This window comes from Phalacrocorax aristotelis, chromosome 1, assembly GCF_949628215.1.
Source record: "Phalacrocorax aristotelis chromosome 1, bGulAri2.1, whole genome shotgun sequence".
NCBI classification, from domain to species: domain Eukaryota; kingdom Metazoa; phylum Chordata; class Aves; order Suliformes; family Phalacrocoracidae; genus Phalacrocorax; species Phalacrocorax aristotelis.
This window is the reverse complement of record NC_134276.1, coordinates 72,146,463-72,169,160: the sequence shown is the minus strand read 5'-3', so window position 1 is coordinate 72,169,160 and position 22,698 is coordinate 72,146,463. Positions and strand designations below refer to the sequence as shown.

Here is a 22,698-nt window from a genome sequence, read left to right as displayed (position 1 = left end):
ACACAAATGAAAGTGCATAGGTATTATACATACTGATAGACTCGGGGAAGTACTATAAGCTAAATGCAAGTGCATGGAAACAGAGGGCTCAACTTGGGTGCATTAGTAAGTGGACTTGCAGATCAGGAGATTTATATTTATATTTATATTGTTTCCTAGTTTTCTCTGTGGAACTTGAAGTTGTCTATAGTCACATGATGCAGAAAACAAAACTGAAACATCACACGGGAGTGCTCATCACTTCATGTGCCCCAACTCTGCAGGAGTTGGGGAAACGGTCATTTCTCACCATTCACTTCTCTGCTTGGTCAGGCTAGGCAACTTCTACCCTGCCTCCTGCCCCACAATTTTTCCCTCTTTGAATCTCATGTTTTATCTCACACCTACAACCTGTACTCACATCTTGCTTCCCCTATTTACACCTTCTTCCCTTACAGCCTCCTGTAGGTCAGTTTTCAGTTCAGTTAAGCAGCTGTAGAACTTGTCTAGGCCAGGTTGAAAAGTATAGGCTTTGGACCATGGTATCACTATGAACATATTTTAAGAGGTGAAAGTAGAAAAAAAAAAAAAGTACAATGACAAAATAGGACATGCAGACAGAAAGCAAAGGCTAAAAAGAGGTCCCGAGGGTCGTGATCAGTGGCACAAAGCCCTGCTGGAGGCCAGTCACATGAGCTCTTTGGGGAAGGACCTGGTGGTCCTGGTGGACAACAAGCTGACCATGAGGCAGCAACACCTCACAGTGCTGCTTACACTAACCCCCAGAGCACACTAACTGTCTTACCTAGCCCACCTCAGCCACACACCTTTTATTTCAGCAGACATAAAGCTTCATTCCACAACCTGCACTCCAGATACCCTACCGCCAAGCTCTCTGCCACTCTCCTGCTTCGCATATTCTCCTGGCTGCTCTTAGTCAGCTTTCTGCCACTCTCATTTGTTTCCACATAGCTTCCCAGACACTGTTGTAGCCTACTTGCCAGACTGCCTTCCCTCATGATCATCCTGTATGGCATCTCTACTCTTCCCATGGCCACAAGGGATACAAGGTCTTTCCTGGTCATCACCTTTAGCCCCACCCTGAACAAGAGAGGCCTCATTTTGCCTGCAATGTGTTCACAGGGCCATGACAACTTTTGGGTTGAGGGCCACTTAAAACTTCTGTCCCTAATAGGGGACAGTGAACTTCTGATGCAAAGGAGAATTTTTATGAGTTTGAAAGCAGGAATTTAAAAAAATGCATGGAAATTCTTGCAAAACTGCACTAGGAGATGTATGATACAAATAACAAGAATGGAAAAACATTTAGAAATAAAAAGAAGTGTGATTGAAAATTAAAGGGAGGATGGATTAGGCAACACTGACTGAAAAAAACTTTCAGTCTTGGTCAATATTTCTCCCTGCAGCAATACCAGTGGGTTGCCAATTTCATCTGGTGCCACTTGGGATGGAAAATGTTAGAACAAAGGAACTGTCAGGATAAAGGAAAAAGAGCTGGGCACTTTTATCACCAGGACTCTCAGCCCTCCAACGTGAGACCTAAACATTGTCTTTCATTAGCTCCACTTTCAAACCCCCAACACTTACAGTACCTACTATTTTTTTCTGAGTAATTTGTCCATCTTTTTTTTATAATTGCTTAGCTCTTTTTTAACCTACCAGGCAATGTTTTTTGTCCACCACCCTCTACTTCAGTTAAATGTTTATATTGTGTTATCAAATACTGTTTCGTTAATACTGCATCCCATAAAATCTGTGAGAAGTTGGCGAACCCTTTAGTAGCTACCCTGCAGTCCTCTCTCTCCTACCATAGCCTACCTTGCCATCAGTAGCTAAGCAAGTTAGTTTAAAGCAATCTCAAATACATCTACATGTCTAGAAACTACAGTATAAATTTGCCCTTATGCATCAGCATGGATTACATACAACAAATGAAAGCTTTCTTTCCTGAGGTAGGTGAATTTGGAATGCAAATAGTAAATTCTGAATTTCAGACAAACAAATGCCTGCCTATCAAAACTCCCTTCCAAACTAGTCCTTAGAGTATTGCATACAGGTAAGAGGGAAAATGTGAAAGATCCAGGCAATTGCCACAGGCATCTTTAATTCTAACAATACTTCCCACCTGCAGATAGAAGCACAAGTCTGAAAGAGGTAATAATAGCTAAATGGATATTAGGATCAGCCATTACCTAATCTATCTACACAATTACAGCAGTTTGTGAATGCTAAATTTGCTTATCAAATCTGGCTTAAGAGCCTAAAACAACCCCTTTTCAGGAACAGCATATCACCTACATGTTGTTTGGAACTGATGGAACTTTAACTTAAAGAAAAACCACATGGGTATAATGCCTAAAAGAGCTGAGAGAAGTAATTGCTTCCAGAGAGATTTCTTTCCCAAACCGAACCAATGGGGGAACAAAACAGTCAACTCCATTTCTGAAAAACAGGCATTAAGAGGCCAGAGAACTTCACCAAAAATTAGATTTTTTTCCTCTCCTTTAACAATGCCAGAAAAAAAATTGTTAAGACTGAAAGCATCTCAAGACACACCACAGCTGTCAAATAAGCATAAACAATCATTGTTTCTGCTCTGAGAAAGTCACAGTGATTCAGACAAATAGAGTCCTTTAGTCCTATAAATATCATAAATTGTTTAAGTCATGGGAGCTCTACCAATTTGCACAAGAGGATGATGTGACCATCTTTGTACTGGCATACAGACCTCTGAATACACCCCAGGAAAAAAAAATCGCTCCTTATTCTGCCAAAACCAACCATTTCCTCCCCATTAAAAAGATGAAACAGAAAATCACAGGCTGTGTGAATGATAAAGCAAGATGTCCTACTGGCATTAACGGAAAGTGAAATAAATGAACGTAAAATAAGTCCAAGCAGAAATCTTTCATATCTACTGCTGATAACAGAAATGTCTATAACCTTTTTCAGACATGTTCTCGTACTTGTAGCATGGCTGGGTTTCTACAGATGGTGGTTCTTTAGGAAGCAAACCTCAATCTTCTCAGAATTTGGTTTGAAACAGAAACAGATGCTATGAACTATAAGACGACACTTATTGCTGTATTCTCATCTGTTCCACAAATTTCATATTGTTTAACTATTTTATTTAGATTGCAAAACTACTTTGACATCATTGAGGATGGCAGAACTACTTCTGATCTCAAGCGCGTCATTTAATTATTTCATTGCCAAAGAGAAAGAAGTCAATGAAATATGAACAGTTAGAAGTAATACATCTGCCTAGCAAAAAAGTAAAAAAAAAGAGAAGTATCCAGACTATATATAAGGACACTCAGGAAAAAAAAGTCAGTGAAATAATATATACCCGTAGAAAATGTGCCATTGTAGGAAGTGTTATGGTCCTGAAGACAGCGAGCATTTCACTGTTGAGTTATCTTCACAGTACTGTGAGGCTGCTATTTGCAACATACTACGACAATGCTAAAAAAGCCAAAATTCAACATGCAAACTAGTATGTTAAAAATGTGTAAAGAGGCAGATGCAATTTGCAGTTCTAAGGCATCATTCATCCAAGGGGGTACGTCATAAAAAGCATAAAAACACTTACCTCTTCTTGCTTAGGAATGCTGAACTTGGCTATCTTTGACTTGGTCCTGGCCGAATCAGGCTTGTTAGAAGGCACTCCCCTATATGACTTGGTCGTCTCTGCTGGTAACTTCAGCTTTGGAGACTCATCAGGAGCCTGGTCTTGACCGTCCATCGGCCTTACATAAGCTGTTGGTTTCTGCTGAACCAGACTGGGTTTCGAAGCAAGAGAGGGTGGGAAGTTTTGGACGCAGTGTCCTCCACCATGCTTTGCTGGCCTCTCTTGTGCTTGAGCTCCTCCTTCCGAGCTACAGTTGAGCTTTGTTGGCTGCTGCACTCTATTGACATTGTCTCCTAGCGTGGCCCTCAGTGAGCTTTGCTGGGCAGTGTTGGAAGAGGAGGAGGAGGAGGTGGGACTCGATGCATAGCGTTTTAGTTTCTCCAGACTGGATTTTTGGTTTGCCAGTTTGAAGTCACCCTTGTGTGACTCCAGCGACCGGTGCCCATGCTTGCTCGCTCTCTGCTGGCCATCTGAAGCGGCATTGTGCCCGGCCTTCTGCCAACCCATCGTGGTGCTTTTGCTCTGCTGGGCAGATAGGGATGCTGGTGTGGAAGAAGTAGTGCTGGAAATGGGAGGAGGAGGCGGAGGTCTTGAGTCTGCAATAAGATGTTCATCGGGCTTGGGGAGAGACGTCTGAGGAACTCCAGGTTTTGGAACCCCAACAAGGTGGCTCTGGTTTGATCGGTCAGTTAACAAGTCTTTCATTTCATCATAGTTGCCCAGCGTATTCTGGATGCGATTTGAAAGCTCATCCCCCTTGTTAGTCTGCAAAACAAAAATCAAGTGTTCTGCAAAAGTCAATGTAAGAAAAACAAAATTCCCTGCATGCTTCTGCTGAAATCTTTACTGATGTGGCACTGCCTTATTCAGCACCGTTGTTGAGGGATGAAATCGAAAATCCTTATTGTCTCTGAAGACACTTGTCAACATCTTAAATCTACCCTGAACTGGAAAAGCTATAAAGGGCCTTAGAGTATATAAAAAAAGAAATCTATCACTGGTATCATGCTGTAGTTAAAGTATATTACCTGGAAACTAGAAAATTTATTATTGCAACTACACAGAATGGTTTGGATTAAATCTGACCATGATAAAAGTTTTCCTATAGCCCAGTGCAAGCTCTCCTTCAGCCATGAATGAAAACACTGCATTCCCAACTTCCTTCTCTGCTTGCCTGAGTTTTCACACGGCATCTGGGAGGCCACACAGCATCCAGTGTAAGCACTGAAGGAACTCACCTGTGTAAGCCAATTAAATACTCTGAGGTGACCTGAAGACAGCTTGCAGGACAATGGGAAAGCTACAGGTTATTATGTCCCTTCTTTGAAAATACTCTGACAGGCTGCTCGCTCCAGGGCACACTCGTCTTAAAAAAAAAAAGGGTGGACAGAACCCCTCAAATTCTTCACATTGCTCAGTCCTTGCTGTGTGCAGCTGGGAGAACACAGTCACCCTCCCTCCCCTTTAAGATTAATCATTGTCTTTAAAATAATCCATTTAATTCCTGACTGAAAAGGCAGAAGCTCCACAAAGAAATAAAACTAGCAAATAAAACATCCTGGAAAAGATTGAGAACTCTTGCTTTAAAAAGCCACTGTAAGCAAAAGGGTGTATCATTAGCATTTATGCAGCAGATTTTTCTGAACCCTGCCAAAATTCAGGCATGTGATGTTCTTTGCTTTACGTTTTCAGAGGAAGACACTAATGAGCCAGTGGTGTTCTACTTTCCCTCTTCCAGACATGAGGTCTGGATGAGAAAACTCCCATTGGCTTCAGAAGGCCAAGCTTTCATCTCAAGACTCTCTGTTTTAGAGGAAAACAGAAAGAAGGAGACAGAAGGGAGTAAAAGGAGTGGAGAAGACCCCTTAAAGTTATATGAAAAATATGAAAGATGTAGCAGCAACATCAGTTACTTTGGAAAATTGGGCACATTTTTGTTTTTAAGCCTTCAAATAAAATCGAGTCACTCAAACAAAGCGTAAGGGAAACGCCCCTATTGCAGAATCTTTTTCTTAGCATTCCCTATTAAAAAACCTGAATCCAAGCAAAAATGTCCTGTAAATGCATGCAGTGATTGCCACATGCTACCTGTCAGAGGACTACAATGGAAACATTCCTAAGTCAGACACTACAAGCAGTCCTCTCTGGCTTGAAACTTGTCCCCTCAATTTTCAGGGACACTACCTTGTAACTATGTAAAATACATTACATTCTGATATGCATTTGCTCCAATGCTAACAGAGATTAATATATGTCAATAATATATATTGAAGGGAAGTGGGAAGGGAAAAACTCAAGTGTGTTGCATCCAAAACATTGCTTTGCGAACTTGGAATAAGATGGTTCGACCACTAGAGCCTGATCTCTCTGCATATGCAGCTGTTGTTGTCACAAAGACAATAACCTGCTATGGAAAGAAATATGAAGCATTAATTCACAGACAGCAAGTGGCTTACAGGAATCATATTGCTGTCATAAAGAAGAAGAAACTATTTACAAGGTTTCAAAAGCGGGAAGCATCACACACATCTGAAAAGAAAGAAGGTTGGAGATATACTCATGTGTCTCCTGGGGTCAGTGAAATGACTTCTACACTTTGGCATCACCTTGACCAGCAGAAAATTTTCCTTTTACGCAGTGGATCTCTTCTATGCTTCTAATCGATCCTCCACCTCGTGTAGATACCATGTAGAGAGATGTGTTTCCAGCTCCCCTCTAGGGAGGGAGATCCGCCCTTGAGCCTGCAACCAACCTGATCCAGCCAGCATGTGTGTAGGAAGTTTCCTTCCCCGCCAGGAGCATGGCGACAAGGACCACCAAATGGAATGGTGCTCCTGACAACTACAAGTATCCTACAGCACAGACAGCTTCTGAGGCTGCTCTCCACCCAGCTGCCTCTAGGTCCATGAACATGAGAGAATTTATGTGCAAGTTTTGCCCCGGGAAAGTCCAACTTCCCGAATGAAGGCCCCTCCTTTCTGATGGCTGCTATTTGGATGGGGAAGTAAATAAAAACCTAATTTCAGATTATATGTAGACTATCACTAGCCCAGGGAAGTCAGCAGATTGTCTTTCATATGGATGTGATGTGAAGGTCACGCAGACACACCTCATATTGAGAGATCCCAGATAACCACAAGAATAGCTGCAGCAAACCAATGTAATGCCTCTACCATGGCCCATGCTGGCAACTGGTCAGTGTTGTTCATTCCTTCTGGGGACAGCTGATCTCATCCAAAAGAGTTCAGGTACATCCTTTTGGGAACAAGATGGGATCTGAGGTAAATTGTTATGAGCTTTAAATGCAACAGTTTGCCCTGTTATTTGCTCTGAAATATTGCTGGCCTTATTTAATCATTCACACAGGGAAAACCTGATCACAACATTAGTAAGTAGGAAAAGCATTCTGTGCAAACATTTCTAACTTATAGTGCTCTGATATTCTTCTGCAATTCCACATGTATCCATGCATTTGAAGACGGCAAGATTCAACACTTCTAAAAACAAACCTCACGGTTGCATGGAAGGTCATCAGAATTTTTATTTTTTTTTCATTAAAAATTCTGATATGGTTAATAAGGCAAGGTATTCTGTCCAGGAAATATCCGGAATGAAACTCCTACTTCTTACCCCCGTAAAAGACATTTTAAGTAAAAGATACTGGATTCCCTGTAATCCTTCATAAAGGGTTGCTATGGATACCCTGAACAGGATAAGGGGCAACCTGAAGAGTCAGGATTTTTCAGAAAATCTGATATTACAGGAGTAGTGATACATGTCAAGGTGAGTGAGGACATAAGATTTAAGACAATTCCAGACTGTCTTTGATTTTCAGATATGGCCTTCTAAATGGCAAAATCCTTTGGCTTTAGCTCATGTTTCTCAAGCTGTGCAGAGGAATACTGAATTTAATCAGAGCTTGCAGTGAATGTCTGCTGTAACTTCATTCCTGTCTGGAAACACCTAAAACTTGGACACGATCTTTAAAGACAGTAAGAGTGGGTTTCAGTTTTACTTTCACAGAAAGGTTTCCTCTTTTGCAGTCAGCCTCTCTCCATGATAAGATCAAAAAGCCCAAGCCACAGCTCTGCACCCCCACACTGAAGGTTCACAAATGCTTGGATGAGTTCAGGCAGTGCAATGGTCCATTGCCAGCGTACACATGACATTGAGAGTATGCCACTGCTGAAGTTTTGATGTCCAATACTGTCAGAATGACTGGTCAACCCAAGCAGCTGTGACTGTCACATCAACAGAGCTGTGGGTGAGTTATACTGCTGTCCTGGGCTTTGCCCTTCTCCATGTTTCCTTGACAAAGCCAGCTGTAGGATGTATTTCTGCGGCACCTTCTTTACATGCTTGTCCAATATAGGGACATAATGTTTAAAGGCGAGAAGCATGGATGGCGCCATTACTCTGACCTCCCCATGGGATACCCACTCAGTATCCTTTCTGCTTCTAGAGCCAGCAATGATTTTTTTATCCGCTCCTGTTAAAGTTGATGGAATTATACTGTGGTTGCACAGAAGTGCCTTCAGACATCATAATTCAGACACTACAGGTGTGTCCATGATACAGGAAGTCTGTGCCATGACAGTCAGTACATTGGCACACAGGTAATAATCGAAGTGCACAAAATATTCCAACTATACCACTTTTGTAAGTGATTTGAGCTTCACGATTACAGACTTTAGGTACCACAGACAAAATGGTATCAGGGACCCAGGAGAAGGACAGGCCCTTTTTGTGAAAGGTCGATTTGATTGGACCTACCAAATGGAAAATTATTAAGTCCCCATTACAGCAGAGCCCTCACGAAATGCCAAGACACAGCTGACTTAAGATTTTCAGGCTTTTTTCCATGGATTTGCCCTTGACTGGTCACACAGTAGACTTTCTCAAGTAGAGCCTTAAGGAGTTCAAGACTTTCCCATGGTTTCTAAATACCTGTGTAATTAATCTGAAATTTGGGCAGCTGGAGGTCAGCTGCAAGGCAGACAGAGCTGTCTTCTATCAAGGGACATCATTTGAAAGTGTTAGATCTTTCTTTTTTATTAGGGGCTAGAAACAAACAACAATCTGGAAGAACAGCAAGTTAAAAGCTGACTCTGGAGCACAGGCAGAAACACGGAAGCATGGAAGTCAGGTTAAGAAGCCAAATGCCAGGTCCCAAACAGGACTCCTGGAAAGAAGCACTAAAGCACCCAAAGCATCAAGGACAAGTGATGCAGCATGAAGGGAAAGGCTTCACAACCTGGTGGTTGTAACAGTAACTTGGACATTACTGGAAGGATACAGTAGACAATATATACTCTGATGCACACAAAGAAAGTCACTGGGTTAGCTGGGGGGGAGGAGTAGCCCCTGTGGGATACCGCTCTCTGGTCCTGTTCACAAGGGATTGGTTTGCAGGCTTCTGCAAAGTGAAGGTCCTGCTTGATCTTTCTAAAAGGGAGTACGTAAAGACGGTTCTGCCTCATCACACTACTGTTACCATGAGGAATGAAACAGGGAATTGAGACTCGTAAGTTACTTCTGCCTTTGGTGAGGGCAAAACTTATCTAGCAGACAAATTTTGTTGGTAACACTTATAGAAAAAAAAAAAAGCTAATGCCAAGATATTTCATTGCATTAACCTTGGCCAGAACACAATGTTTACTATATTGCTTGACCTTCACACACAATTCTAACACAATTGTTTTCTTCTGGGTGTTGCAAAAACAGGGCACCATCACCTTCACCTCCTGGTTTTAATTCCATCTCCAATATTGCTAGGATATTTCTAGTTGATTTCTTCTTGTGCGCTGCTCAACATTATAAGAAGCTTATATATACATATACATATATATATATATATTAAAAAATCCAATTCTCAATGAACCATAAATGTTCTGTGCATTTTGTGAGGCTAGCACTTGTGGGAGGGTGCTGAAACTTAAACAATGCCTTCTGCAGGCTGCATTTTTGTACAGTGGAATAAATAAATAAATAAATAAATAGCCACCCAGCTGGGAAGCATCTACCTTGTACGGTTCACTGAAGAGGGAGTAACTGGTGTTAAACGTGCCATCCTCCTGCTGGGCCTCCTGATTTCTCCTTTCCCATTCTTTCCTTCGCAGCACGTTTCTATCCGGCTCGTAGACGCTGCAGCAGAAAGAGGAATAGCTTTTTAAGAGTTAAAAGTTAGCGGGCAACATATAAACCAGTGCGAATTTAAAAGTGAAGAACTCTGGTTTGCAGACAGATGGCAAAAATAAGCAAGAACATGAATCAGATGAATGCCAGTCCAAGCAGGCTGGGGAGGCTCAGGTCTCTGGGAATGCTGGTGCTTTCTTCACACAGAGAATAGATAATTAAATTCTTACAGAAGAATAAAAAAGAAATCACAGGGCAGCATCTAGTCTGCGCACAACTTCTTAGCGTGAAATGTGACAAAGGAAATATCTAAGCAACTTTGACAAAGACTGAAAGTATTCTTAAGGCAGATGGTAATTACAGCTATGAGTAAATAGAAATTATGAACATATTTCCACTTATGACATATCCTCTGAGTGTTGTATGAGAATGCTCCTTTTTTCACATGGATGTGTTTCTGTAGTGATTCTTTCATTAACTAGCTCCCTAAAGAGCTGTTAAAACTACATGCTGTAGTGGTTTCCACAGTTAGGCTGCTGCTTCTGATCTCTGTTAATCAGCCAAGTTGTGAAACTACTACCAAAACAATTCCTCTTTCTGATGGATTTGACACTATCACAACTTCAGAGCACGAATAAATGAATACTGGCACGATAGTGTATGTATGGCTGGTAGAGTGTAACTGGAGAGAGAATAAAATCACTGCATTACACAACAGTATTAATTTTTGGAAATTAGTCTGGTTCCAATTTAGACATCCAGAATAAAAATTAACTTTTTTTTTTCAGAATTCTAGTTTAATGCATGACAACATAAAGTAGAGAATCCTTTCCCTGAATTTCCACAGAACAACACAGGTTTGCACATTTCAGTCTCTTATGTTTTATTCTCCTCACAAAGAAAAGCAACGTGTCTAATAAGGTTTACGTGTTATTTCAGGACAATGTGGCGACTATGCTGATTGCCTATTTTGCTTAGCTCAGCTAATGCCTTTCTTCTGGCACTGTAAATCTGTAAAGTAGAAATATATATTAATGTCATGTAAGTGCACCATGTGTTAATAAGAAAAGGTTGTCTTGTTAACCCGCTTCCCAGTTAGCAAAACATATGTTGCATCGGCTACCCATGTGCCGTTACCTAGTATGCCTCAGGCAAGGCAGTCAAAAGGCCAACAGCTATCTAATTCAGGACTTGAGAGAGCTGAAAATACATAGGATGTGTTAGACGCTATTAGTATTTAAAAACAATGCCTTAGAAGTCACCAAACGAACAGAAAATCTTATGTTTATCTGATTCTGATCTCCTACGACCAAGTGACCCACCTAGTGGATGACAGAAAGGCTGTGGATGTTGTCTACCTGGACTTTAGCAAAGCCTTTGACACTGTCTCCCACAGCATCCACCTAGAGAACCTGGCTGCTCATGGCTTGGATAGGTGTACTCTTTGCTGGGTAAAATACTGGCTGGATGGCTGAGCCCAAAAAGTTATGGTGAACGGAGTTAAATCCAGTTGGCAGCCAGTCACGAGTGGTGTTCCCCAGGGCTCAGTTTTGGGGCCAGTCTTGTTTAATATCTTTATCAATGATCTGGATGAGGGGATCAAGTGCACCCTCAGTAAATTTGCGGACGACACCAAGTTGGGTGGGACTGTTGATCTGCTTGCGGGTAGGAAGGCTCTACAGAGAGACCTGGACAGGCTGGATCGACGGGCCGAGGCCAACTGTATGAGGTTTAACAAGATCAAGTGCTGGGTCCTGCACCTGGGTCACAACAACCTCATGCAATGCTACAGGTTTGGGGAAGAGCGTCTGGAAAGCTCCCTGGCTGAGAAGGACCTGGGGGTGCTGGCCAACAGCTGGCTGAAAATGAGCCAGCAGTGTGCCCAGGCAGCCAAGGCAGCCAACAGCATCCTGGCTTGTATCAGGAATAGTGTGGCCAGCAGGAGCAGGGGGTTGATCGTGCCCCTGTACTCGGCACTGTTGAGGCTGTACCTTGAATATTGTGTTCAGTTTTGGGCCCCTCAGTACAAGAAAGACATCAAGTTGCTGGAGCGCATCCAAAGAAGGGCAACAAAGCTGGTGAAGGGTCTGGAGAGCAGGTCTTAAGAGGAGAGGTTGAGGAAACTGGGGTTGTTTAGTCTGGAGAAGAGGAGGCTGAGGGCAGACCTTACCGCTCTCTACAACTACCTGAAAGGATGTTGTAGTGAGGTGGATGTTGGTCTCTTCGCCCAGGTCACTAGCAACAGAATGAGAGGAAATGGCCTCAAGCTGTGCCAGAGGAAGTTTAGGTTGGATATTAGGAAAAATGACTTTACTGAAAGAGTTGTCAGGTGTTGGAACAGGCTGCCCAGAGAAGTGGTGGAGTCACCATCCCTGGAGGTATTTAAAAGACATGTAGACATGGCGCTTCAGAGCATGTTTTAGGAGGCATGGTAGTGTTGGGTTGACCGTTGGAATCGATGATCCTAGAGGTCTTTTTCAGCCTTAATGATTCTATGATTCTATGATTTCTATGTGTAGCAGCTGCTCCAGAAGACAAACATTGCAAAGAAATAATGCCCCCCTCCCCCTGCCCCTTCCTCCTCCTTTCTCTTAGCTTTTATTGCTGAACAGACATCATATTGTATGGAATGGCCCTTTGGTCAGTTTGGGTCAGCTGTCCTGGCCATGTCCCCTCCCAAGATCTTGCCCACTCCCTGCCTACTGGTGAGGGGGGAATGTTGGAGACAGCCTTGATGCTGTGTGAGCACTGCTCAGCAGTAGCCAAAACTCTGCTGTGTTATCAACACCTTTCCAGCTACTATTACAAAGCACAGCACTATGGGGGCTGCTATGGGGAAAATTAACTCCCTCTCACCCAGATCAAATACAGCATATTATTCATGCCAACACCCTCTATTTGAAAAGCAGTGTAATAAGTATGCAACCACAGGGGTAGATTTCTGGGCATGGAAAATGCCCTTCTTCAGGAAGAAGGGAATAGGGATAGCGAAGGCCTCGCCATGGGACCTCTGTGAGTGGAGATCATCTGCTGCACACACTGCCGAGGCCAGAGGCAGAGCAGTTGTCATTTACTGCTACGTGAGCAATGGTCCTCGTACATCATGCTCTCTGAGCATACTCCCATCAGTAACAACCACCTCTGTGTCTAAAGTAGACTTTCTGCCACCTTGAATAATCATTGCTGGGCTGGGTTTTCCCAGAATTGCAGGGATATGCAACTTCACCCTCAGCCACGTTTCTCCATCCAGAACCTCTTGACTCTTTGAGATGCTTTGCATTTGGAGTCTAGCCTGCAGTCAAATAGAAATGGGCAGCTCCCCTGAGATTCATTATAATACTAATCTCTACCTGGTTTCTAGGAAATAAACAAGTGCAACATTCTTCACTAGGCCTCATACAAATTTAAAAATGCACTGGTGTGATACTCCTACAGTGGAAGGACATTTTTATCCCTTTATTTGATGGAGACATATTTGATGAAGACATAGAAGTTGTCAGATCTCTGAACCCTCTTCCTGAATGAGAAGTCCACTGTTGGCAATGCAATGCAATGTAATGCACAACCTGCAATAATTCAGAATGATTATGCAAATGGGAAAAACATGTGACAATGCCTAATATGCCATCAGTACGCAGTAAGCTAGGAAGAGCTACAAGTTGAGAGTTGTATTATTGTGGTAATACCAGATGGCAAAATCTCTGGCATTCGTGACGCTGCTCCTTATTCACATGAACATTGCAACAGTCACATTTACTTGCATGTATGTAACCAAATGTATTTATTTATTTTGGTTTGAGGAGAATACTACCCACTGCTATAATTGTCTTTATTGCAAACACTTCAGTTAATGGAAAATTATTCTTTTTAATAGTTTGCATCCTTCTTTATTTTAAATTTGTAATTTAAACAATCCCCAAATGTACATGTACCTTTCTAATCATTTACAGTGTGTGTCTTTTCCGTAGCTAAGCCATGAAGAACAAGTTCATGAAAATCTCAGTATTTTTTCCTCACTGGGGCACGCATGTGTATGTGGGTGAGGTATGTATATATATGTTTTATATGCATGCTCACTGTTGTGGTTTTGGCTGGGATAGAGTTAATTTCCTTCACTGTAGCTGGTACAGTGCTGTGCTTTGAAATTATTATGAGAATAATGTTGATAACACACTGATGTTTTAGTTGTTGCTAAGTGGTGCTTACACTAGTCAAGGACTTTTCCAGCTTCCCGTGCTCTGCCGGGTGCACAAGAAGCCGGGAGGGGGCACAGCTGGGACAGCTGATCCAAACTGGCCAAAGGGATATTCCATATTGTATGACATCATGGTCAGTATATTAACTGGGAGGAGCTGGCCAGGGGAAGCGGCGATCGCTGCTTGGGGACTGGTGGTGTCAGTCAGCGGGTGGTGAGCAGTTGCATCACTTGTCTTTTTTCCCTGGGTTTCGCCTCTCTCTCTCTCTCACTGTTTTCCTTTTCATATTAATAATATTATTATTATTGTTGCTGTTGTTGTTGCTGCTGTTGTTATTGTTATTATAATATTATTATCTCAACCCACGCCTTTTCTTACTTTTGCTCTTCCAATTCTCTTCCCCATCCCACTGGGGTAGGGGGAGTGAGCAAGCAGCTGGGTGGTGCTTTATTGCTGACTGGGGCTAAACCGCGACACTTGCACATCAGTTTATTGACGAAGAGTTTTGCTAGTACGGGCCAAAATGTTGAAGCAGTTTTGCAAGACTTGAAAACCAAAGAACATGAAACCATTCATCTCTCAAAAGTCAGCGTCATTTACATTTGTTTCATACAGGCCAAACTCCAAAAGGATTAATTTAAATAGTTTTTAAATGGTACATTTTTTAAATACTGCATCTGTTTCAAATTCATGCTTAAAGGACATGAACTGAAGCATGAATAAGAAGTCAGATACTTGCAAAAGTTATATATGAATAAGTGTTGTATTATAAAAATTACACTATTTCAAATTTAGCACATTGCTTTAAAAGCACACTTTGATTTACCTCAGCCCTTAGATCTGCCAAGAGACATACTGGACTTACCAATGAATTATGTCTAATACCAGTGTCTCTGGCTCAATGCACTTTCAGCACACCGTCACCACCACACGGTCACAGCAGCCTAGGATACTTTGATTAATTTCACTCTCAGGTAGTTCACAGATCAGAATTCCAATGGATCACCAAACTTCTCAGAGTAGCTATATTTAATAAATTTTGATCTGCTGTGATAACTTTTGGAAGATTACCTTGATGGCTACCCGCTCTTTGGCCGTGCGCTAGGCGAGCATGTCTCCCCATGAGACCAGCGTGAAGAGGAAAGCCCAGGTGCTCTGGTGCCTGACGGGAGGGCAGCTGTGGCACCAGCCTCCCCACGGTACTGACAGAAATGCTCATAGCTTTCTGCACGCTACTCCTGACATCAGAAGGAACTGCTTCCTTTAGTCCTTAATTAGAAATAGACAGAGACGGCTCAAGGGACATCCTAGGAGCAGAGCAATAACCTTACCTGAAAAACCTGGGACCGGATTTAATCTCCTACAAAGTCCAAAGAGTTATGTAGTCTCAGGCTAGGCTGAAAGCAATCCTATAAAAAGCCTAAAGTTTTAAGTGTTGAAGAATCTCCTTTCTTTGTTTTTTTTTCTTTTTTTTAAAGTACGGTCTTTCTGACTCAATTTACCTCCCTCAGACATCACTACTTAGAACAACTTAAAAAAAAAGCCTAATCTCCATGATGAACTGGGTGGAGACAATACGCCAACACATCCTCCTGTTCTTTAGTTTTAGGGAATGCCCAAGCTTTGCATTCAGAGGAAGATGTCCTTTTTCATAAACTAAAGCACTGCACCTCCACTGAGGAATCACACGCCTTCACAGGCGTATGGTGTGCATTAATGATGCTGCCTGACCTTTTCAGAGACCACAAAATTGCCACATCATCAAGAGGACATTCAGGAAGGATACTGTTATTTTGCTATAAGAGCACCATCCTCATAACAGCTGGCATCTTTGAGGCTGTAAAAGACACGGGTAGGTAAATTGAGGGAGAGACCACTGGTGCTCCTCTTGCCTTGCATCAGTTTATTTTCTGGCAAAGGAAGGGGGCAGCGACTCAGGCCGCCATACCAGCATGACAGAGAAAGGCGTTACCGTGCATATACACACACCTGGTGACAATTACTGAACTCTTTACAGTTTACAGTAACCTGCAATCTCACCTTTGCCTTTCCAGACCTTCCAACATCATTTTCCAGTCCAAAGATTTAGTTTATTATTCTCTGAATTGTGAGGGCTTTGCAACGCCGCCTCACACACACCCCTTCCTTCTACCTCCCCAAGCACATAAATATTGTGATATAGATTTAGCAGGAGTAACCTGTTTACTTCCAGTTAATGTTTTTGACCTGGGAGGCTGATCCCCTTCACCCCAGCAGCTACGTTGAGGCACTTTGCACAAAACTTTCAGAACCTGAAGTCTAGACACATTAATAACAAAAGCAGAGCTGTTGCCCCATGCTAAGATGCAACAATTTCTTAAACCGGCAAAACCAGAGCTCCTGCGTGCTCCTGGCAGGCCTTTGCTAGGGAAGACCTAGGTAGTATTTGCAAGGGCTGAGCTTCTTTCCCAGATTTTGTTAACTTCCCCATTTGTGCCCAGACTGATCCTTCTTCTTCCATAATCACCTTAAGAGGCTCCATACAAAACGCCATCAGACCGCAACACCCACTCCCAGCATCATGGAAATGATACCGTCCCCAAGCTGCCAGGTGGAGTCCCTGAATATCCCCTGGGAGTGTACGGAGCAGATCATGTTACAAACAAACAAACAAACAAAAAAACCCCAAAACACAACCCGCACTGTACATGACTAAAAGATACATGTGTTTCAAGGATACAACTAGACCCGTGAACAGGTTTTCTGTGAGGACACATATATCTTTGAAATTAAATTTTAGCACACGGTCATTTCTGAATTATGAACAAAGTTGGAACTGCTTCAAAACCATGAAAAACAGGCAATATTTCAAGAAAATAAATTTTTAAATGGTTTACTGATTATTCCTAACATTTCCCCACAAATGGTAATCCAGCACACAAGTCAATATACTAAATTTCAGGCTGAAGTGAGGACATTTTCTTAAATATTTAATAGTCTAATTCTCCCCTGAATCACCGCATTTATGCCAAAGTAGCTAAAGAGCGCAACTCCAGGGAAAAACTTATACAGCACAATAAAAAAACAGTCCTACCCTGATGCAGGCCAGTGATTATGAAACTGGATTCTGAATTTAAACATGCTGCCATTCCCGTATCTCTGCAATATTTTAAAACACTAAAGGACTAACCAGCCTGAGACCTTGTAAAGGCAATAGCCCCAAATATTTTTAGAAAACAGTCTTAATTCTGACAATTTAATTATAACAGTTCAGGTTGTTTTGCTTGCTGAATTGCTGTGCTTAACGTGGAAGTGCTATCATTTAATGCTTGTTTCCTGTTTTGCTATTCATGTCCATGGTTTTTGCTGGCCAATTTCTTGATACAGATTCCTTTTCAGCTGAGTATAAACAATGCCTGTTTGGGAACTAATAGCTAATGGGTTATGGGGAGCTCTTAGAGATGGCAACCTTACATTTTTGAGCATTAAATGTTTTCCCTAACAACATTTGAACTATCAGTTCGATTATAACAAAGGGGCTGCCTTTGACAAACAAGTGGCATAATCAATAAAATACCTTCCTAGGTTGCAACCAACTTTTTTAGAGTTTTTATCTAGCTTAAACAGCAGAAGTTAATTTGAGGATTTTTACAGTATTTTTTCCCATTTACAAACAGGAATGCCGTGGGGTAAAGCAATTACTCTGATTTACTGTTTTCACTTTGATTGAACATAAAGATGTAGCAGGGTCTCAAAAAAGCAGTAACTTAACAAACTGTGCTCCTATCCACAGACAGATAAAGTACCTACTTTGCTATTTCAAAGAGTTTACCTCCAGGCAGCAGCACAGAGCAAACATCAATCAATGACATGTGTCTAAGATGAGATTGATGTTTACTCTCACAGCTTTTCATCTTACATCCAATAAATTATTTTTCCTTCACCAAAATGCCTGGTTAAATTTCATTTTTCACTTTGCAGTATCAGTTTTAAAACTTTAGCTTCCAGCAATTTTAAAGCTAGGATTCATTGACGCTTCAGCTTTTACAGCCTGTTTATGATTTGTATTAACCATGAAACACTGCTGTCCAAACATGAATATGATCAGGGGGAGCTGAGCTGGGCCGGCCGCTTGCGCGGTGGCAGGTGCGGGCTGGAAGGTGCGAGATTGCTTTAATTATCTGCCTGGAAATTCTGAGTCCAAAATGGGGAGCTGTATTTTCAGGGGCAGATATATTGCATCCACCAAACAAATGCATATATACATATCATATCTGCAAAATCAGCATCTGAGCGTTCAAGGCAGGTTTTCTGAGGGCTCACACTGGGCAATTGGAGGGAACCAAGGAAAGACTAATTGGGGGTGCAGTTGTTATCATATAGGCACTCACACCTGACATTCACAAAATGCAGGTCTTTTGCATGCAACCTGACTGAATTTTAAATATATATTGAAATATTGAGAAAACCTAGGGTTGCAATTGAGACTGAGATCTAGGTTGTTGAGTCAAAGCAGTAAACATCACAACAGAGGAACATTAAAAAAAAATCCAATTTAGTTCAACATCTGCTTGTACAAAAGTACCTCTTCCAGCTCTACTACAGAAAAAACATACACATTTTCTTCCTTCAGTGAAGTTTTGCCCAATGAGATAAATTGAGACATAATTTCAATTTCTTTTTTTTGTTTCAGGAAAAATAACTTCATCACATTATAAAAATCTACCAGACCATACCTACAGTACACACAGATATCCAAAAATTCACCATTCAGTATTAATGGGTAATTCTATATTCAATACCTTACTATTTTCTTTTTGCTATTAAGTGCTGGTGCTCTCTTTTTATAACCCTAAAACTGCTAGCAAAAATATCTAAGATGGATGAAGATCTAGTAACAACCCTGAGCCAAGCTAGAAACAGAACATTACTATTACTTTTAATTTTGCACTGCTCTAACAAGATATTGTTTGAAAGTATATTCATCTTACACCTGGAATGGGTGTTTGTTTTCCTCCACAATCCAAAACAGTATTTAAAACATCCAGAAATTCAATGGAGATTGTAGCTGTCAAGAAACAGAAACTGTATATGAGATAGCAGAAAGTATTCCTTTTGTATCCTCATCCATATTCTCCAAGTGGGGAGAAAAAAAATACCAGGGCTGAAGAGAACAAACTAGACCAAGCGCAGCAAAACCCTTTTATTTGACTTTGTTAATGTTACTTTTATGTCCTAATTCAAAATTACAACAGCTGAGGGGTCAATAAGGAATCTTTTTTTTTTTCTGTCTAACCAAACACTGCTGAATTCCCTGGGCTGCTCCACACGGCCTTACCCAACTTGGCGATGCCTAGATCTGATCCAGTTTCTTCTTACATTGCTTCCCTGCCAGAGATGTCAGACACAACGCCCCACTTGTCTGTTTTTCTCCACAATGATTTCTGTTTTCCATGGTATCCTTATGCATGGGAAACTGTTCCAGTTATCATCTGCCAAGCCTGTGTGGTTTTTTTCTTGAAACTTCTTCTTCAGGCTCCTTACAGTCATAATTAGTCAAAAATGATAGGGTTTTTTTTTATCAGCCATCCGGCTCATCTCTGTAGAGGATGTGCACACATAGGCAAATTATTCTTGTAGTCTTGGTGCATATCCTGAAGAGTTTACAGGCTTAATGTTGCAATAAACTGAATTTACTCCACCATTGTGTGATTCCTAGGGATGTTCTGAACATTTTAAATGTAATGAAAAAAATCTGGCCTTTTAAAAATCTATTTGACATTTTGCAGCAAGTGTTTAATACTTTATTCAAAATGTTTGTTGAGCTTCTTATTGATGTGTTTGCTGAAAACTGGATTTCAGTCAATAAAGATCTTCAGTACTGGTTTCAGTAGTACGAAAAAATGAAAACAAGTATCCTGAAAATTGTGAAAAATTATGTTTTGCTTCTATGATCTTTTTCTTGAAAAAAGGTCTTTTTCAGAAAAAAAAAAAAAACTCCTTACTCCTATTTTTCTCTAGCAACTTAAACAGCCTGTTCTTTCCATGGGGCTCTGAACAGTGATCCATCTACACGCAGCTAATTGCAGGACTGAGAAGTACACTGAGGTATACTTCACATAACACACAAAAGTGGAAACCTCTGTAACTGGTAGAAAAATGTTATCAAGCAATTCAGCCTGGTGCAACTTGACTTAAAACAGCAAAAGCAAAGACTGTAATGAATCATTAAGGCCAAATCTAAAAGCACTTTGCCACTACAGAGATAACACCAGTGTCTATTAGAAAACACTCCTGGAACAGTAGCAAAAGGAGCAAAACTTTACAGACTTCCATGGATGACAAAGATGAGCAGTTTTAATTCATGTTGTTAAATGCATTCGGTGCTGCTAAGAACCCCTGTGAAACATGAGTGAAAGACACACACAGATTCAGTACCTAATGTAAAGGTTGTGAAAACTCGCCTGTGTTTATATTCTGTGCACTTGATTTTAGCTCAACATTCAAAATTATCTGATGTCCAAAGGGCACAAAAATACAGCACTGAAATACAGCACACAGGATTGCAGCCTTATGTAGTATTATACTTCATGGAAAGCCAAAGTACAGTATTTCATTATGAACGTGTCAGCTGTTAGTAACCATCAAATCTATGGCTCATGAAAACATCTATACATGTTTTATTAACAAAGCAACATTTCCAATTTGCTCTTACTATAATGGATAATGACTGAAGGTTCATCAGGGTTAATCAAGAAAATGATGTAAATTTTACATTGTATTATGTTTCACTTGGCTTAAAATGGAACTCGGGTGACAATCTTTTTTATGTGTTTAATAATGATTTACAGCATTATGGAAACCACACAACAGCCCCAGTGTGAAAAAAAATTATGATCAAGTCAGTGCATAAGTCATCAGATTTTATGTATTCACAGAAAATCATTTCTTGGGATCTTCAGTGGACAGTCACTGAGTTTGGTTTCTGTAGAAGTAGAATCAATATGTTTTGAGATACCTTGCTTTAATTTATCTTTCTTTCATATTTTATAGATAGAGAGAGACCTTATTATAGCATTTTATATACTACAGAGGAACCATCACTACATACGGGCAAGGCTAAACTGAGTTTTAAACAGATGTATGTTAGCATGTCTACATGATAAAAATAAATTTGGATTATGTTAATAACTGCACATGCAGATAAAGCAACAACCAAAGTAGTTAAACCTGATGCCAACTGTACAGATACAAAAAAAATCAGCTACTCTAAATGCCCAAATAATAAATCCACTAAAATCTGTGCTTTTTGCTTATATGAACACCTGAAATGTAGCTCACTATACGAAGAAATGATGATTGGGTTTTAGCAATTGTTTGTATCAGAGTCTGTAAGCATAAAATCTTATTATGGGGAATTATGAGGTTCCATCTTCATTCTGCTCAATTGAGGTAGAACAACAGAAAATGGAATGATATATATATATATTTACATATAAATATATATATTTAAAAAAATCTAAATCTAAATCTATGTACTTACTGCCTATGTAGACAGCTTGCTTTCACAGAACAAAAAGGACCACTGTAAGAAATCTGGGTTCAAGAACCTAGGAAAGTTGTGGTTTATATAAAACTTTAAGCTACAAACAGTGAAAAAAAATGCTTATATAGAGGACGTTTCACTCTCACAAGAAACTAGTACAACGTTGGACACCTTCAAGAGTCGGCTGGACAGGGTGCTGGGCCATCTCCTCTAGACTGTGCTCTTCCTAGAAAGGTTGGACTAGATGATCCCTGAGGTCCCTTCCAGCCTGGGATTCTGGGATTCTGTGATATTGCATTGCACCATACAGTTGACTAGTCCCCAGTCCTTCCCACTCAAAATGGAGAACGTAAACTGGACCAGAGGCTTATGCTTGACCAATTAAAATTATCACCACATTTCTTTGGGACCTGTATGAGAAAAGTGCAAAGTGCACAGCATAGAGAAACCATATGACTTTTAGTTTCTATTTCATTATATCCTGCTTGCCCTGACCGGCTCTGTCACATTTTGACATGTCACCCCAAGAGATACACAATCAAAATTAGGAAGAGAAGTTAGCCAAAGCCAGCATACCCATGCTTAAAAGAGCATTTTATATTCATACATGAATAAAAATGTATACATGTTAAAATGATGAAAAAGTTAAAACTTTTATGCCCTGTGACTGTTGTAATTCATGTAAGCTTCTTACAACACTAGTCTCAATTCACTCTGCCCACGAAGATGACTATATCATAACTCATGCTGCCCACTTTCAGAGCTGCACAAAGAAGCACCCATACATTCCCTTCCTTAAGTGGCATGCAATGGGAGGCGAGGTATTTTATCTCTCATTATAGAAAAAAACCCAAACATTTGAAACAAACTTTTTTTTTTTTTTGGTTTGCACCTCTCCAGACACTCTGCTTCTGCTTAAGAAGGGTGGTGGTGATATGGCCATGCCCCAAATCCGAAACAAAATGTAACATGTCAAGAATACAAAACGCTAAACATAATAAAGTGCAAAATAAGCTCCCGTATTTTAACTCGCAGAAACAGCATGACTGTTTCAGTGTCTCACTTCTTTCAAGTAGGTTAAAATTTCTTTAAATATTTCTGAATCTGAAGAAAATTACATAAAAATGACAAAAGATTACCCAGAAACTTTAATGGTTATGACAGGCGCAGAAGCCATTCCAGAGATGCCCGTGCAGGAGTGGTGCCAGAGA

The 22,698-nt window shown here is 40.8% G+C and overlaps 1 protein-coding gene across 1 annotated transcript in view; it reads right to left on the bottom strand.

The window, feature by feature from the left end:
• AFF3 (ALF transcription elongation factor 3) overlaps positions 1-22,698 on the bottom strand; it is a 339,879-nt gene that overhangs the window by 280,464 nt on the left and 36,717 nt on the right. Inside the window, exons 2-3 of the mRNA XM_075082988.1 lie at positions 9,655-9,796; positions 3,593-4,396 (exon numbers count right to left, since the gene is read on the bottom strand). Of these exons, the coding sequence (XP_074939089.1) occupies positions 3,593-4,396; positions 9,655-9,796 (946 nt within the window). The remainder of the gene's footprint in view (positions 1-3,592; positions 4,397-9,654; positions 9,797-22,698) is intronic.